The sequence below is a fragment of the Anomaloglossus baeobatrachus genome, chromosome 3 (assembly GCF_048569485.1).
Source record: "Anomaloglossus baeobatrachus isolate aAnoBae1 chromosome 3, aAnoBae1.hap1, whole genome shotgun sequence".
NCBI lineage: Eukaryota > Metazoa > Chordata > Amphibia > Anura > Aromobatidae > Anomaloglossus > Anomaloglossus baeobatrachus.
This window is the reverse complement of record NC_134355.1, coordinates 114,965,662-114,982,654: the sequence shown is the minus strand read 5'-3', so window position 1 is coordinate 114,982,654 and position 16,993 is coordinate 114,965,662. Positions and strand designations below refer to the sequence as shown.

Below are 16,993 nucleotides of genomic sequence, written 5' to 3'. Positions count from 1 at the left end.
CTCACGCATCACATCCACACACTCACAACATCCTGGGATATCGTTTGCTTCTACACCGGCTCCGTCAGGATCCCAGCAGCGCCAGACATAACCTTGCGATGCTGGGATCTTGACGGAGCCCGTGAACGCTGGTAACCATTATACACATCGGGTAACTAAGGTCCCTTAGTTACCCGAGGTGTATCATAGTTACCAGTGTACACCGGCTCACACTCACTCTCACACACACATCACACATACATCACATCGCATCCACATACTCACAGCATCCGGCGATATCGCTTGCTTCTCGGCCTCGATACTGTGCTGTGAGCATCCAGGACCTGCCGGAGGATCACATGGCCAGAAGCATGTGATATCTCCGGATATTGTGAGTATGAGCGCGTATGTGCAATATCGTCAGTGTGTGTGTGTGTGTGTGTGTGTGAGTGTATGCGATCGGGTGTGTGTGAGTGTATGCGATCGGGTGTGAGTGTATGCGATCGGGTGTGTGTGTGGGTGTGGGTGTGAGTTTATGCGATCGGATCTGTGAGTATCGGCAGAGGAGCATGGCGTGCTGGAGGAGGCTGGGAGGAGAGAGGCTGACCTGGGGAAGGCTGGGATGGGGAGGCTGATGCTGGGGACAGAGAGGCTGATGCTGGAGACAGAGAGGCTGATGCTGGAGACAGAGAGGCTGATGCTGGAGACAGAGAGGCTGATGCTGGAGACAGAGAGGCTGATGCTGGAGACAGAGAGGCTGATGCTGGAGACAGAGAGGCTGATGCTGGAGACAGAGAGGCTGATGCTGGAGACAGAGAGGCTGATGCTGGGGACAGAGAGGCTGATGCTGGAGACAGAGAGGCTGATGCTGGGGACAGAGAGGCTGATGCTGGGGACAGAGAGGCTGATGCTGGAGACAGAGAGGCTGATGCTGGAGACAGAGAGGCTGATGCTGGAGACAGAGAGGCTGATGCTGGGGACAGAGAGGCTGATGCTGGAGACAGAGAGGCTGATGCTGGGGACAGAGAGGCTGATGCTGGGGACAGAGAGGCTGATGCTGGGGACAGAGAGGCTGATGCTGGGGACAGAGAGGCTGATGCTGGGGACAGAGAGGCTGATGCTGGAGACAGAGAGGCTGATGCTGGAGACAGAGAGGCTGATGCTGGGGACAGAGAGGCTGATGCTGGGGACAGAGAGGCTGATGCTGGGGACAGAGAGGCTGATGCTGGGGACAGAGAGGCTGATGCTGGGGACAGAGAGGCTGATGCTGGGGACAGAGAGGCTGATGCTGGGGACAGAGAGGCTGATGCTGGGGACAGAGAGGCTGATGCTGGCGCAGCATGGCGGATGGAGCACGTTTGGGAGTGCGCAGCATGGCGGATGGAGCACGTTTGGGATTGCGCAGCATGGCGGATGGAGCACGTTTGGGATTGCGCAGCATGGCGGATGGAGCACGTTTGGTAGTGCGCAGCATGGCGGATGGAGCACGTTTGGGAGTGCGCAGCATGGCGGATGGAGCACGTTTGGGAGTGCGCAGCATGGCGGATGGAGCACGTTTGGGAGTGCGCAGCATGGCGGATGGAGCACGTTTGGGAGTGCGCAGCATGGCGGATGGAGCACGTTTGGGAGTGCGCAGCATGGCGGATGGAGCACGTTTGGGAGTGCGCAGCATGGCGGATGGAGCACGTTTGGGAGTGCGCAGCATGGGGTATGCAGCACGATGGGGAGTGCGGAGTATGGCGGATGGAGCACGTTTGGGAGTGCGCAGCATGGCAGATGGACCACGTTTGGGAGTGCGCAGCATGGCGGATGGAGCACGTTTGGGAGTGCGCAGCATGGGAGATGGAGCACGATGGGGAGTGCGCAGCATGGCGGATGGAGCACGTTTGGGAGTGCGCAGCATGGGGGATGGAGCACGATGGGGAGTGCGCAGCATGGCGAATGGAGCACGTTTGGGAGTGCGCAGCATGGCGAATGGAGCACGTTTGGGAGTGCGCAGGATGGCGAATGGAGCACGTTTGGGAGTGCGCAGGATGGGAGATGGAGCACGATGGGGGGTACGCAGCATAGGGGATGGAGCACGTTTGGGAGTGCGCAGCATGGCGGATGGAGCACGTTTGGGAGTGCGCAGCATGGGGGATGGAGCACGATGGGGAGTGCGGATTATGGCGGATGGAGCACGTTTGGGAGTGCGCAGCATGGCGGATGGAGCACGTTTGGGAGTGCGCAGCATGGCGGATGGAGCACGTTTGGGAGTGCGCAGCATGGCGGATGGAGCACGTTTGGGAGTGCGCAGCATGGGAGATGGAGCACGATGGGGAGTGCGCAGCATGGGGGATGGAGCACGTTTGGGAGTGCGCAGCATGGCGGATGGAGCACGTTTGGGAGTGCGCAGCATGGCGGATGGAGCACGTTTGGGAGTGTGCAGGATGGGAGATGGAGCACGATGGGGGGTGCGCAGCATGGGGGATGGAGCACGATAGGGAGTGCGCTGCATGGGGGATGGAGCACGATGGGAAGTGCACACCTCTCCCCAACACACACACACACACACGCGCGCACTGCACAACACACCACACACACACACACACACTTGGAACCACAAACAACTGCCCTACACAGACACCCACACACACAGACAACGCTGCACACACAAATATACGCACATACCGCACAACACACACATTGCACAAAACATACCTCCCCCCAAAACACACCACACACACACAACGCTACAGACACACAGCGCTCCACAAACAACGCAACACACAAACAACACCCCTCTCACCCCCCATCACACCCAGACAACATCCAGAACATGTACAGCGCCCTACACAAACACTTGGTAACTACACACAACAACATCTATATCTATCTATCTATCTATCTATCTATATATATATATATAACAAAAATCATACATGAACTACACAATACGTAAATTCTAGAATACCCGATGCGTAGAATCGGGCCACCTTCTAGTATAATATATATATATATATATATATATATATATATATATATATATATATATATATATATATATATATATATATATACATATACCGTATTTTTCGGACCATAAGACGCACTTTTTCCCCCCCAAATGTTGGGGGAAAGTTGGGGGTGCGTCTTGTGGCTGCGGGGAATGAGGTGCTGCGGTGGAGCGGGTCATCGGGGGCATGAGCAGGCTGTAGCAGCCTGCTGTGACCACGTGTGCCCGCTCATTACATATGCACGGCCATCCTCCCGCCCATTTCTCAGCGCAGAAGACGGCGCTGACAGGTGGGCGGGAGGACGAGCGGGGACGCGCGCATAGTAAAGAGCCGGTCCGCATCTTCACCCCTGTCAAATACAGCCTGGAGTGGTCGTCGTCGTCATCATCATCATCAGCGCGGGGTGCAGTGAATCAGTACACTCACCCGTCCCCGTGTGTGGAGCCGTTCCCCCGCAGCACGTGATGTCTTCCTGTCTGTGCCGGCCAGCTGATCGGCACAGACAGGAAGACATCGCGTGCTGCAGGGTAACGGACGGACACACACGGACACACACACACACACACGGACACACACACACACGGACACACACACACTGACACACACACACACACGGACACACACACACACACGGACACACACACACACACGTCAGTGGTGCAGAGAGGAAGATGATCGGCTGCAGGGAGTGAGGAAAAGTTGAGTATAAACGCTTGTTTTTTTTTCTCTGTGCTATAGGATACAGGCCATATACCAGGATGGTATATGAGCACGATGGGGGCATATAGCAGGATGGGAGTATATGAGCAGGAGGGATGGGGGGTATATGAACAGGATGGAAGTATATGAACAGGATGGGGGTATATGAACAGGATGGGGGTATATGAGCAGGATGGATGGGGGGTATATGAACAGGATGGGAGTATATGAGCAGGACGGATGGGGGCTATATGAACAGGATGGGGGGTATATGAGCAGGACGGATGGGGGGTATATGAACAGGATGGGGGGTATATGAACAGGATGGGGGGTATATGAACAGGATGGGGGGTATATGAACAGGATGGGGGTATATGAACAGGATGGAAGTATATGAGCAGGATGGATGGGGGGTATATGAACAGGATGGGGGAATATGAACAGAATGGGGGTATATGAACAGGATGAGGTATATGAATAGGATGGGGGAATATGAGCAGGATGCTGGTATATAAGCAGGATGGGGGTATATGAGCAGGATGGGGGTTTATAGCAGGATCATATACAAGGCAGGAGGATCATTACCAGGATGGGGTACCTTAGTAGAGAATTTGGGGTGTGTCATGACCACATTTTTTTGCTTAAAGTTTTATTTTCCTACTTTCCTCCTCTAAAACCAGGGTGCGTCTTATAGTCCGAAAAATACGGTGTGTGTATGTATATATATATATATATATATATATATATATATATATATATATATATATATATACACATATACACATATACACACACACACACACACACATATATACATATATACATACCCACATATACACACACACGCAATTTCTTTTTCTTCTTCTGTATGTAAAGTTTTCATCCCTCATTCGCCAGAGTGTAATATGGTGCTGCCACCTACTGTTCACATTTCATAGTGCAGTTGACAAGTAATAGAGAAAGAACCTCTAACCAAATTTTTCATTTTGTACTGGAGACAAGTTGTTCTAGTAATAGTGGCTGCAGAGAGGAATAATCTATAACTTTTTAACTTTGCCTCTCCATTGTGGAGATATTAGCAATCACAGTATTTGTAACGTCATGAGTTAATTTTTGTGAAGTCCTAGTGGGTATTATTAGGTAGAAGCTTATACTGGCAGAGGAAGGTCTTCACTTAAAAAGTAATCTTAAATTTAGAAGAAGCCATCTCAGCCATCCATCCATGGTATAGCTTCTCAATCGCTGGAGTCCAACTGCTGGGAGCCCCACTGATCCCGAGAAGCGGGGCTGGTGTGAATGGAGCTGTGGTAGAGCATTCGCACTGCTACTCTATTCATTTGTAAGTGCCTAAGAACAGCAAAGAGCCAAACATCTCCAATGATCCCATGAAGAATTAATTAATTTAGAGCCCCAAATCTTGGGGGTCCCGGCAGTTTGATCCCCAGTGACTGGAAACATTTTCCCTATCCTATAGATAGTTGATAACTTAGAAAGATTAGAATACACCTGAAACACAAGGTGTGATGTTTTTTAATCCAGTAGGTAACTGACAAATAGTATACTGGTCTTAAGCTTTATAAGTATAAAGGGTCCTTTCAAAAGACCACAGGACTTTCCATTAGGGCTCGTTGTAAAGGTAAGAACATTTATTTTAGAGAACTGGAAAACTTTTTGGGGAAATTCTGTCTATATTAACTTATAATTTCTTGATTAATGTACAAATTTCAGTACTACTTTATTAAATAATATAAAAGAGCCAATCTATTAAAGCTTTTATGGCAGAAAACTGGTGTAAAAGCTTTGAAAAGCCCCAAAAACATTGCGCAACAGAGTTGTGCACAAAGGTTTGACTTTTTCCATTTTCCCGCCAGTTGACGGCAGCTCAACTGGAATAATTACGGATGGGCCAGAGGGGTGGTCATACCGGTCAGGCCAAGTAATTTAAAAAGCCAGTGCTTCTAACGCCAGAAATACTACTATAGTCCCTGACCAGAGAACCATTTCTGGGGACACACATCTCACAGAGTACATGTGCCGAATTTATTAAGTAATGGGAGCCTCTCAATAAATTTGGCACATCGTACTCCAGAGATCTCTTTACTGGTGACGCCAGTCTTAATGAATCGGCCCTTAGAGTCAGAGATGAGAGTATTGAGAGGCTCTTAATTCTGAGAACATACCAAACACCTATCTGACCCACCGCAGTCATTTTTAGTATATGTGAAAGACATTAACATATTTCCCAAAAGTTGTGTCATCACATTAAGATTTTGTTACTTAATTGTTGTGACTTTCTTCCTTAATTAATATTAGAGTGTTAATTAAGGACAGCAATTCAATCCCATGGCTTCTCTGATGCAGATTTCCCATTACTTATTGCCCGAGTGCACCGGAGTCTTACCTTCGCCAGCTTGTACCACAACTCGTAGAGGTAGCCAAACACCTTGGCATGGATTTTGGTGGACTGGATATTGTTCACATCTCCGAGTATTCCCAGGATTCTTCTCCACAAAACAGCTGCGGAGTCTGGATGCCAGCCGGAAAGGTTTCCACCAGCGATTATACTGCAGTCTCCAGCAAGACACTCACTGCTGTCTGGAAGGGAAGCAGAGTCGTAATGATAAGTGTCAGGTCTATAGCACTCACCTAAAATACCGACTATGTACTAGTCCATAAAAACGTTACACCTGCCCGGCTAGACTTCAAGAAACATATAAATACTGAAGACAAAAGTACAAGTTTATTATTACCACTGTGCAAACATCTGCTCTCAGCATATGCCGGTTAAGAAGGCCAGGCGGGATGATGACATTCACAGCACTAGTGTGCGGCAAGGAATGTTATATAGCATTTGCTGCAATCTTTCCATTTGCCTCTGAATAGTGCTTGTGAGGCCAGGTCCACCATTGTTTTGGAGTCTCCATTGATACGACGGACAACCTATCGAAAACCAAATGGGCTCCCTTATAGTCAATGGAGTCCATCTGGTGTCCATTGCGGGTCAGATCAATTTTCCTGCTCCATAATAGTGACTGCAAATTCCAGCGTGACCGTAGCCTAAAATGTTTCCTTTCTCCGTGTCACAGCCACCACCCCACACTCATGGAGGTCAGTAATAGCTGTATAACGCTACAAGTAGTGCGTGCATTAGAGTGGCCGTAGGCGAACAGTATCATCCTTCAAAGGGGCAGAGCCATCTCCGTAAGGATATTCAACCAACTAATTATCAGGGTAGCAGTGGAAAGGCCTCAACATTTTTAAGATCTATGAAGGTACAAGTGGTTTAGTCTCCAAAGATCATTAAAGCAGTTTCCACACAAAGTGAGAGAAGTTGTCCACTACTAGAACAGCCCCTTCTCATTCCTCATGTGCACCCCCATAAAAATAACAAAGCCTATCCTCACCTCCAGTGCCGGCACGGTTCCAGCCATGTCAGAACTCGCGTTCCCGGGGCCCATGTAACATTGTGATGACATGCGAGCGCCGCAACAAATCAGTACCGGCTTCCTTCTCCCGCCTTCAGATGGTTAAGAAATTAACAGGAAGTGAGCGCTGCTGCCACTCACTTCTTAATTACTGAAAGGGAACCAACCACCAGGTTTTTCACATATAAAGTAAAGGCAGGGCTTTACTGGCGCTACAATTGTCAATCAAATCAAGCCTTCAGTTTAGAGATAGGATGTTTGATCGCAGAAAGAAAGCTTTATCAAAGGTCCAGAAATCAGTGCATTGGTTGAGTAACATGTGCATCGGGGCAGAACTTTGTGGGTCGGGTCTTCTGTAATGCTTTCTCCCCTTTAAAATGTTTCCCCTCTGCCACCGTGATTAATACTATGACCGGCGTGTGCACAGTATTATTTTCCAGTTTTTCTCAAACTCTTAAACAAAATGATGCTGAAATCAATACATATGCGTACCGCAATCTCCAGCTATACCCTGCTATGTACTGTGTAATGGCAGTGTCTGACCATACAGGGACATGATCTGATCATACCACAGCTTCTGGGCTGGGGAGGACGAAACAGTATAAAATACATTACAGTACGGGATCATAGCTGATTGTTTTTGTGAGGTAAAACATTTCCCAGACCGTTTTAGAAAAAAATGTTTTACCTCAAAGAAAGAATTATTTGCGATCCCATTCTGTAATGTCTGGTTTTTTTTTGTTTTTTTTTTTACTTCCTCCCCAGCTCAGTAGATGTGGTATGATCAGACCATGTCCCTGTACAGACAGACACGGCCATTACACAGTACAGAATAGGGACACATATATAAGATTATCTCAGCACAGGAACATTTTTTTCTTTTTTTTAACAGACCAAATTATGTAATATCTGAGCACAAAGCTCCATTTACCATTCTGAATCAGTTCCCCCTGGCTGACTGTTTCAGAGAAAAAAAACCTCACTAAATGATGTGCTCACTCTGGAAAAATGAACGAAAAACCTGCATTGCTGTAATCAAAATAATTTGCCAATGACATAACCTTCAAAAGAAGGAAATTTTGTTTACTTACCGTAAATTCCTTTTCTTCTAGCTCCAATTGGGAGACCCAGACAATTGGGTGTATAGCTACTGCCTCCGGAGGCCACACAAAGTATTACACTTAAAAGTGTAAACCCCTCCCCTCTGCCTATACACCCTCCCGTGCATCACGGGCTCCTCAGTTTTGGTGCAAAAGCAGGAAGGAGGAAACTTATAAATTGGTCTAAGGTAAATTCAATCCGAAGGATGTTCGGAGAACTGAAACCATGACCAAGAACAATTCAATCTGAACAACATGTGTACACAAAGAAATAACAGCCCGAAGGGAACAGGGGCGGGTGCTGGGTCTCCCAATTGGAGCTAGAAGAAAAGGAATTTACGGTAAGTAAACAAAATTCCCTTCTTCTTTGTCGCTCCATTGGGAGACCCAGACAATTGGGACGTCCAAAAGCAGTCCCTGGGTGGGTAAAAGAATACCCCGGTAAAAGAGCCGTAAAACGGCTCCTTCCTACAGGTGGGCAACCGCCACCTGAAGGACTCGCCTACCTAAGCTGGCATCTACCGAGCGTAGGTATGCACTAGATAGTGCTCCGTGAAAGCGTGCAGACTCAACCAGGTAGTCGCCTGACACACCTGCTGAGCCATAGCCTGGTGCAGCAACGCCCAGGACGCACCCACGGTCTGGGAGAATGGGCCTTCAGCCTTGAAGGAACCAGAAGCCCAGCAGAACGGTAGGCTTCAAGAATTGGTTCCTTGATCCACCGAGCCAAGTTGACTTGGGAGCTTGCGCCCCTTTACGCTGGTCAGCGACAAGGACAAGAGCGCATCCGAGCGGCGCAGGGGTGCCGTACGAGAAATGTAGAGTCTGAGTGCTCTCACCAGACCTAACAAGTGCAAATCCTTTTCACGTTGGTGAAACGGATGAGACAAAAAGAAGGTAAGAAGATATCCTGATTGAGATGAACAGAGGATACCACCTTCGGGATAAATTCCAGAACCGAACGCAGAACCAGCTTGTCCTGGTGAAACACCAGGAAGGGCGACTTTACATGACAGCGCTGCTATGTCAGACACTCTGTGGAGTGACGTGACTGCCCTAGGAAGACCACCCTCTGCGAAAGGCGTGAAAGAGAATATCCCTCATTGGCTCGAAGGGTGGTTTCTGAAGAGCCGGTATCACCCTGTTCGATTCCCAGGGTTCTAGCCGACGCTTGTAAGGAGGGACTATGTGGCAAACCCCCTGCAGGAACGTGCGTACCTGAGGGAGTTTGGCTAGACGCTTTTGAAAAAACCAGAGAAAGCGCCGAAACTTGTCCCTTAAAGGAACCGAGAGACAACCCCTTTTCCATTCCGGATTGAAGGAAGGACGGAAAGTGGGCAAGGCGAATGGCCAGAGAGTAAAACTCTGATCAGAGCACCAGGATAAGAAGATCTTCCACGTCCTGTGGTAGATCTTGGCGGACGTTGGTTTCCTGGCCTGTCTCATAGTGGCAATGACCTCTTGAGATAACCCTGAAGACGCTAGGATCCAGGACTCAATGGCTACGCAGTCAGGTTGAGGGCCGCAGAATTCAGATGGAAAAAACGGCCCTTGAGACAGCAAGTCTGGCCGGTCTGGTAGTGTCCACGGTTGGCCTACCGTGAGATGCCACAGATCCGGGTACCACGACCTCCTCGGCCAGTCTGGAGCGACGAGGATGGCGCGGTGGCAGTCGGATCTGATCCTGCGTAACACTCTGGGCAGCAGTGCCAGAGGAGGAATACGTGAGGCAGTGGAAACTGCGACCAATCCTGAACTAATGCTTCTGCCGCCAGAGCTCTGTGATCTTGAGAACGTGCCATGAATGCCGGGACCTTGTTGTTGTGCCGGGACGCCAATAGGTCGACGTCCGGCTTCCCCCAGCGGCAACAATCTCTTGAAACACGTCCGGTCGAAGAGACCATTCCCCTGCGTCCATGCCCTGGCGACTGAGAAAGTCTGCTTCCCAGTTTTCTACGCCCGGGATGTGAACTGCGGAGATGGTGGAGGCTGTGGCTTCCACCCACAGCAGAATCCGCCGGACTTGCTGGAAGGCTTGCCGACTGCTTGTGCCTCCTTGGTGGTTGATGTATGCCACCGCCGTGGCGTTGTCTGACTGAATTCGGATCTGCCTGCCTTCCAGCCATGGCTGGAACGCTTTTAGGGCTAGAACACTGCCCTTATCTCCAGAACATTGATCTGGAGGGAGGACTCTGCTGAGTCCATGTACCCTGAGCCCTGTGGCGGAGGAAGACTCCCTGACAGACTCGCGTCCGCCGTGACCACAGCCCAGGATGTGGGCAGGAAGGATCTTTCCTTCGACAAGAGTGGGAAGAGGCCACCACTGAAGGGAGGCCATGGCTGCCCGAGAAGGAGCAACGTTCTTGTCGAGGGACGTCGATTTGCTGTCCCATTTGCGGAGAAAGTCCTATTACGGAAGCTTCACTATGGCTGAGAGAGTATGAAACTCCATGCCGAGATATGTCAGTGATTGGGCCGGTGTCAATTTTGACTTTAGGAAAAATTGATGAACCACCCGAATCTCTGGAGAGTCTCTAGAGCAATGTTCAGGCTGTGTTGGCATGCCACCCGAGAGAAGGCCTTGACCAGCAGAATGCCTGAGATAGAAGGACCGCTACCACCGTTGTCATGACCTTGGTGAAGGCCCGTAGGGCTGTCACCAGGCCGAAAGTTAGTGCCACGAACTGAAGGTGATCGTTCCCTATGGCGAAGCGCAGGAAGCGCTGATATTCTGGTACAATCGGCACGTGGAGATAAGCATCCTTGAGTCGATTGATGCTAGGAAGCCTCCTTGGGCCATCAAAGGCGATGGTAAGCGGAGAGATTCCATCCGGGACCGTCAAGTTCTCTGTCCGTTGAGCCGTGTGAAGTCCAGAACGGGGCGGAGTGATCCGTCCTATCTGGTACCACGAACAAGCTGGAGTAAAAAGCCGCGACTACGTTCTTGAAGGGGAACGAGGATCGCAACTCCTCCTGCCTTCGGAGTGTTCACCGACTGGAAACGTGCATCGGCTCGCTCGGGGGACGGAGATGCTGTGAAGCAACGAGTCGGAGGATGAGAACTGAGCTCTATCCTGTGACCGTAAGACAGAATGTCTCGTACATCGGTCTTGGACATGTGGGGACCACTCCCCTGACCTGGACCGCCATGCAGAAAAGGTTCTCTGTGCACGGCGGAGGATGAAAATACCACCGCCTGAGACGTCAAAGACGCTAATTGCAGAGCACAGGATGACCGCATTGATCTGAGACAGAGCAGCTGAGATAGCCTGGAGTGCCCACCCCTGCAAAGGCTGGGGCAACGGACGCGCCTATGGCTTCATAGATGGATCCCATTAGGAGTTCTATCTGTCTGTCCGTGGCATTCTTGAGCGTGGACCCGCCAGCCACTGCTACTACTGATCTAGCCGCCAGTACGAGACTGGAAGGCACCTTATGACACTGAGCCGAAACCTTAACAACGTCAGAGGGGAAGGGACAATGTGTGTTATAAGGCGTTGAGTAAAAACGCTTGTCCGGGAAGGTGTGCTTCTGGACAGAATCTGTGAAGCCTTGAGAGCCACGTCCGGACAGAGTCCTGGGTTGCGACCTCCGCCCCATCCTCTATAGGGTCCTCAAGCTGAGACCCTAGAAATCAGGGAAGATTCCAAGCAAGGCTGCTTTGCCGGACTGGGACTGCGGTTCGTGCAGGAGTTTCTCACGTAATAACTAGAGGCCACCCCAGGAACACGCTTCGTCGCAGACCGATAGAGGCCTGGGGCGATCCCGCAGTGCCCGGGGCCTGTGTAAGGGGCCGGTCTGGACTGCAAACTCCTAGTCTCTTAGCCGACCATTTGTCCATAGCCTGAGACAAGGATAGTGAAAATGACCCAGAGAGTTTCTCAGCAAAGCTGTAACTCTGTCCCTGCCACCTGGACAGGGAACGCCGGCGAAGCTCAACCAGTGCCCCCGTCACCGGCTGAGCGAGTATGTTCACAGTGATCACTGAGGATACATATGTACAGCCGAACTGTGAAACTGCATTCAAACATTATATAGCCATATATACAGTGTATCACATATACAGTTCATCACTCTAGGGGGCCCAGCATCGAGAAGAAGCCCCCTGGTGTACCGACTCTGAAGCAGTATGTGCTGCTGAAAACATGGCTGTCGGCGTGAGGGAGGCGGAGGACAGCCAAGTGTGCTCCAGCCGTCACTGCTAGCCTCCGACTGACCGTCCCGCCCTTCCCCCTGACTGGCAGGGCCAGGGGCGGGAGTTTAAGGCGCTAGGCCGCAAAAGCCGGGAACTATAGTTACAGACCGTGGCCGGCAAGCAGGCGCGGTCGGCGCGGTAGTCGCCAAGTCTGAGGCGAAGCTGCTCTCTGCACCGTCCCCAAGGGGACACTGAGTACCTTGAGGGGATCAGTTCCGTAGCGTGATTAGTGAGGGGGGCGGAGGACAGCGAAGTGTGCTCCGGCCCTCACTGTCGGCGTCAGCCCGACTGTCCCGCCCTTCCTCCTGACTGGCAGGTCCGGGGGTGGTATAATGATTGAACAGTGCCCGGGGCTGCACTGTAAGGCTTCTCCAGGAGTAGCCAAAAATCAACAGTGCGACCATACAACAAGCATATATATATATATATATATATGTACACTTCGGCACTCAGTGGGGCCAGCACCTCAGGTGCTGCTTACCGACCGCTCACAGCGGTTGTGTGATCACCAGAATCCGTGCCCGGGCCCCCCTGATGTTGTCTCTCCTCTCCAGCGTCAGAAGTGCTGACAGGAATGGCTGCCGGCGTTCTGTGGGGAGGAGGGGGCCGTGGGCGTGCCCTAGAAAGTGCGGGAATCTAGTGCCCCACTGTGCTGAGTGAGGGGGGAGTATGCTCCAGCCCTCAGTGCTGCCGTCCTGTGCAGCGTCCCGCCCTTCCCCTGACTGGCAGGCCTGTGGGCGGGAATAAGCGAAACTAGGCCGCAAAAGCCGGGGACTAAAGTTATAAGCGCGGCCGGCAAATAAGCACGGCCGGCGCGGTAGTCCCCGGCGCACTAACACACCCAGCAGTGCTGCGGTGTGTATGGCACAAGCGCTCCATGCGCGGTCCCCACGGGGACACAGAGTACCTCACAGTAGCAGGGCCTTGTCCCTGACGATACCCGGCTCCTGTCCAGCAGATTCCCCAGGGGCTGCGGAGGGAGCACGGTCCCAGTGCCTGGAGACCGATTAGGATCCCACTTCACCCAGAGCCCTAAAGGGATGGGGAAGGAAAACAGCATGCGGGTATACCGCAGGTAACAAATGATGTGCGATATACCCTCGGTATAGCCGCGGTTTACCTACAGTAATGTTCATCACTGCCTGTGTTTTGCAGGGATGTGATGTCATTATGACAGGAAGAGGAAGCGGAGCAGAGCATAAAACACACACACACATCACACTCCCTGGACGCCGCACGGAAGCACTTCCGTGTGACCTCCGTCGGGTGCCCGTGCAGTCTGTGTCCCGCACCAGCCCCGCGGCTGCCTGCACTGCAATGTCAGTGTCCGCCCGCACTGTCAGCAGCTTCTCACACTGCAGTGCTGGCAGCCGCGGGGATGACGAGCGCTGCTGTCAGGAGGTTAGATGAGGTCATTACCTGCTGTGACGATCTCCTGTTCTCCTGACGTCAGTGCTGTCACTGCCTTCCATTTCCCGCCCCGTTCTCACATCACGTCTCGCAGGCGGCCCGAGACTGTTACTAGCGGTGACGTCATGGGCTCTCGCGATACTGCGGAGAACGCGGCGGGCATAGAAGGCAGTGACAGCGCTGACGTCAGGAGTGCAGGAGATCATCACAGCAGGTAATGATCTCATCTATCCTCCTGACAGCAGCGCTCGGCATCCCCTGCAGTGACCTGGGCTGACCTATTGATGTTAGCTCAGGTCACTTCACTACTCTCCCAGCCAATGGGGAACATTCTGTTCTTCATTGACTGGGACAGTGACTATGGTATGGATCGTCGTGGGACCCCCTTATTGGATTACGCCGGACCCGGATTTGATTGTTCTTTTCAATAAATTTGTGAAAGAGGGAATGTTTTGGGGAGTGTTTTTTCAAATAAAACTTTTTTTTGTTGTCTATTTTTTATTTCTTACTGACTGGGTTTGTGATGTCAGGTATCTGATAGATGCGTGACATCACTAACCCCAGGGCTTGATGCCAGGTGATATTACACATCTGGCACCAACCCAATATATTACCTCGTTTGCCACCGCACCAGGGCAACGGGATGAGTTGGGGCAAAGCGCCAGGATTGGCATATCTAATGGATGCGCCACTTCTGGGGCGGCTGTAGCCTGCTATTTTTTGGCTGCGGAGTGTCCAATAACGGTGGACCTCCCTAGTCTGAGAATACCAGACCACAGCTGTCCGCTTTACCTTGGCTGGTGATCCAATTTGGGGGAGACCCCACGTTTTTTGTTTTAAATTATTTAAAGTAAAATAACAGTGTGGGGTGCCCTCTGTTTTGGATTACCAGCCAAGGTAAAGCTGCCAGCTGTGGTTTGCAGGCTGCAGCCGTCTGCTTTACCCTAGCTGGCTACAAAAGATAGGAGGGACCTCACGTCGTTTTTTTTAATTATTTATTTATTTTTTGGCTAAATACAAGGCTAAGCACCCTTTAGTGCCACATGAAAGTCACTAAAGGGTGCCAGCTTAGAATATGCAGGGAGGTGGGACATTACATAGATAATAGATGAGAAAGACCTATCTATTCATCTATCCATCTTTCCCTCGATCCATTATCTGTCTGTCTATCTATTGATTATCTATATTATGTATTGCAGTTACAGCATAAAAAAAAAAACAGACCAACCTGCGGAAAAAACGCAGCAAAAACGATGCATTTTCCCGTGGTTTTGGTGCGTTTTTTTAACCACAAATGCGGTAATCGTCAACTCCCAGAAGTTTCTCAAGAAATTTTCTAGAGGAAAGTCACTTTTCTAGTGTGCACATAGCCTTAATCTTTAGTCACGCCTTAAGTTTTTCTCAGAAGTAATAAGTCTTCTGTGACTGGCCTTTTACACACATTTTTGTTGAAGGTTGTTAAGTAAAGTAAGAAAACGGCTCAGGATCTGCCCAGTCTGTTATTTGGAACTGACAAGATGCAAGAACCCCGATATAGTGGTCGGCAAGTGGAGACCTTTTCGGTTTGGAGGAAATTCTGACTTCGCTTTATATCTTCCATCATGTGTGGCTCTTTAACCCTTCCAGAAACTGGACATTTTCATTTTTTGCGGTTTTGTTATATTTCTCTCTCTCCCAAGAGCCATAACTTTTCTTTTTCCATCTACATAGCTGTATGAGGATTTGGGTTTTTATGCAGGTCGAGTTGTTGTTTTGAATTGAATTGTCAGAATTCACTTTTCCATATAATGTACTGGAAAATAGGGGGAAAAAAATATTCAAATTGGGTGCACTGGTGGAAAAAAAATCCCCAATTTCACCACTGTTTTGACCGGAAGTAGGAGGGGCCGCGGGAGCAGGTACAGGTAATCCTAGAATGTATGGGCTCCTTCCAGGTTAGTGGGTGTGACCAGCTGGGTTCGTGAGCTTGGCGATATTTTCTCCCTTTCACTACAATCATGCTTCCCCCCCCCACCCCACCCCACCAGGGCCCCCATGTGATAGGGGCCTGCTGAATGATGTCATACCTGAAAGGAGCCCATACACTCTAGCATCTACCGAAGACTGGCAAGTATAGCGCGCTTGCTTTACTTTTTTTTTTTTAACTACCCGAGGGCCGGATCCAAGTCAATCCTGGCTCGGCCCAGCAGTCTGGTACTCTTGAACACTTGCTGGTCTTGACATCTCAGAAAAAAATTCTGTAAAAACGCTACAAAAAACGCAAGCAGATGACTCCCAGGAGACATCCTGTCACAGGATCAGGTTTTGGTCAGGAAAAAACTCTGCAAAAACGTCCTGTGTGAACATAGCCTAACTGCGCGCGCCTTCTATGAAGTTTTTGAAGCAAATCTGCACTAAAAAAGCTTCATTGTAAATATAGCTTAAAACAGTTCTAAAAGTATTCTACGCTCACCACTGCCTCTGAATTATCAGGCACTTTGCATCTGCAGAAAGTGAGAGTAATATTCCAATATATGTGCTACTTAAGTATCTTAGTGACAAGCAATGGTGGAATACTTGGCTGAAATAACTAGCCAAACACCGGAGCTCAGTAAGAGTCGCATTACAGATCAGACATTGTCTGTAGCACAATAGCGGAGTGCGGCGTCCGTTTTCCATGGAGCGACACTGTGCCAGCTGAATGTCTAACAGTTGAGTCTCTCTGGAAACATCATTTCAGGAGCTGAGACTCTGAACAAATCCTCTCAGACCATAAAAGAGTTTGGTGTCTTCTCCAACAATGAGGTGAAACAAAAAAAAAAAGCCATGAATGTGTAGATGCTCCTACATGTGGGAGCAAGTTCCAGCTTTGCATTTGCCGATGCCAGAATGAATAAGATAAGTGGTATCTTAAATGCTATAGAGCAGTGCCAAGAGCATGACAATGGAAGGATTCCTATTGATAGACAGGGCTGACGGCCGACGCTTTGCAGCCTCCTAGCACCTGTCTTTTCTACCTTACACTTTTCTTTTAATGAGCGACGAGGAGCAGCAGCTGCTTAGGGTAAATTAAAGTGCGTATCTAAGGGGCTCGCCTCCGATCTATTGCATATATGGAAGCGTATGAATATCCACAATGCTGATAAATACAGCCGCCATTCATCCTGCGGGTTACAGGAATACAAGACGCTGGACAGCAAAGTGCACAGC

General features: G+C 50.1%; 1 protein-coding gene across 4 annotated transcripts in view; it reads right to left on the bottom strand.

Moving 5' to 3' along the window:
* LOC142296126 (ral GTPase-activating protein subunit alpha-2-like) overlaps positions 1–16,993 on the bottom strand; it is a 487,199-nt gene that overhangs the window by 291,843 nt on the left and 178,363 nt on the right. For all 4 annotated transcript variants that reach the window (XR_012751590.1, XM_075339383.1, XM_075339384.1 and 1 more), the window contains one exon: positions 6,076–6,269. Coding sequence is in view for 3 of the 4 variants with exons in the window: in XM_075339383.1 (XP_075195498.1) it covers positions 6,076–6,269 (194 nt within the window). In the remaining variant the exon portion in view is untranslated. The remainder of the gene's footprint in view (positions 1–6,075; positions 6,270–16,993) is intronic.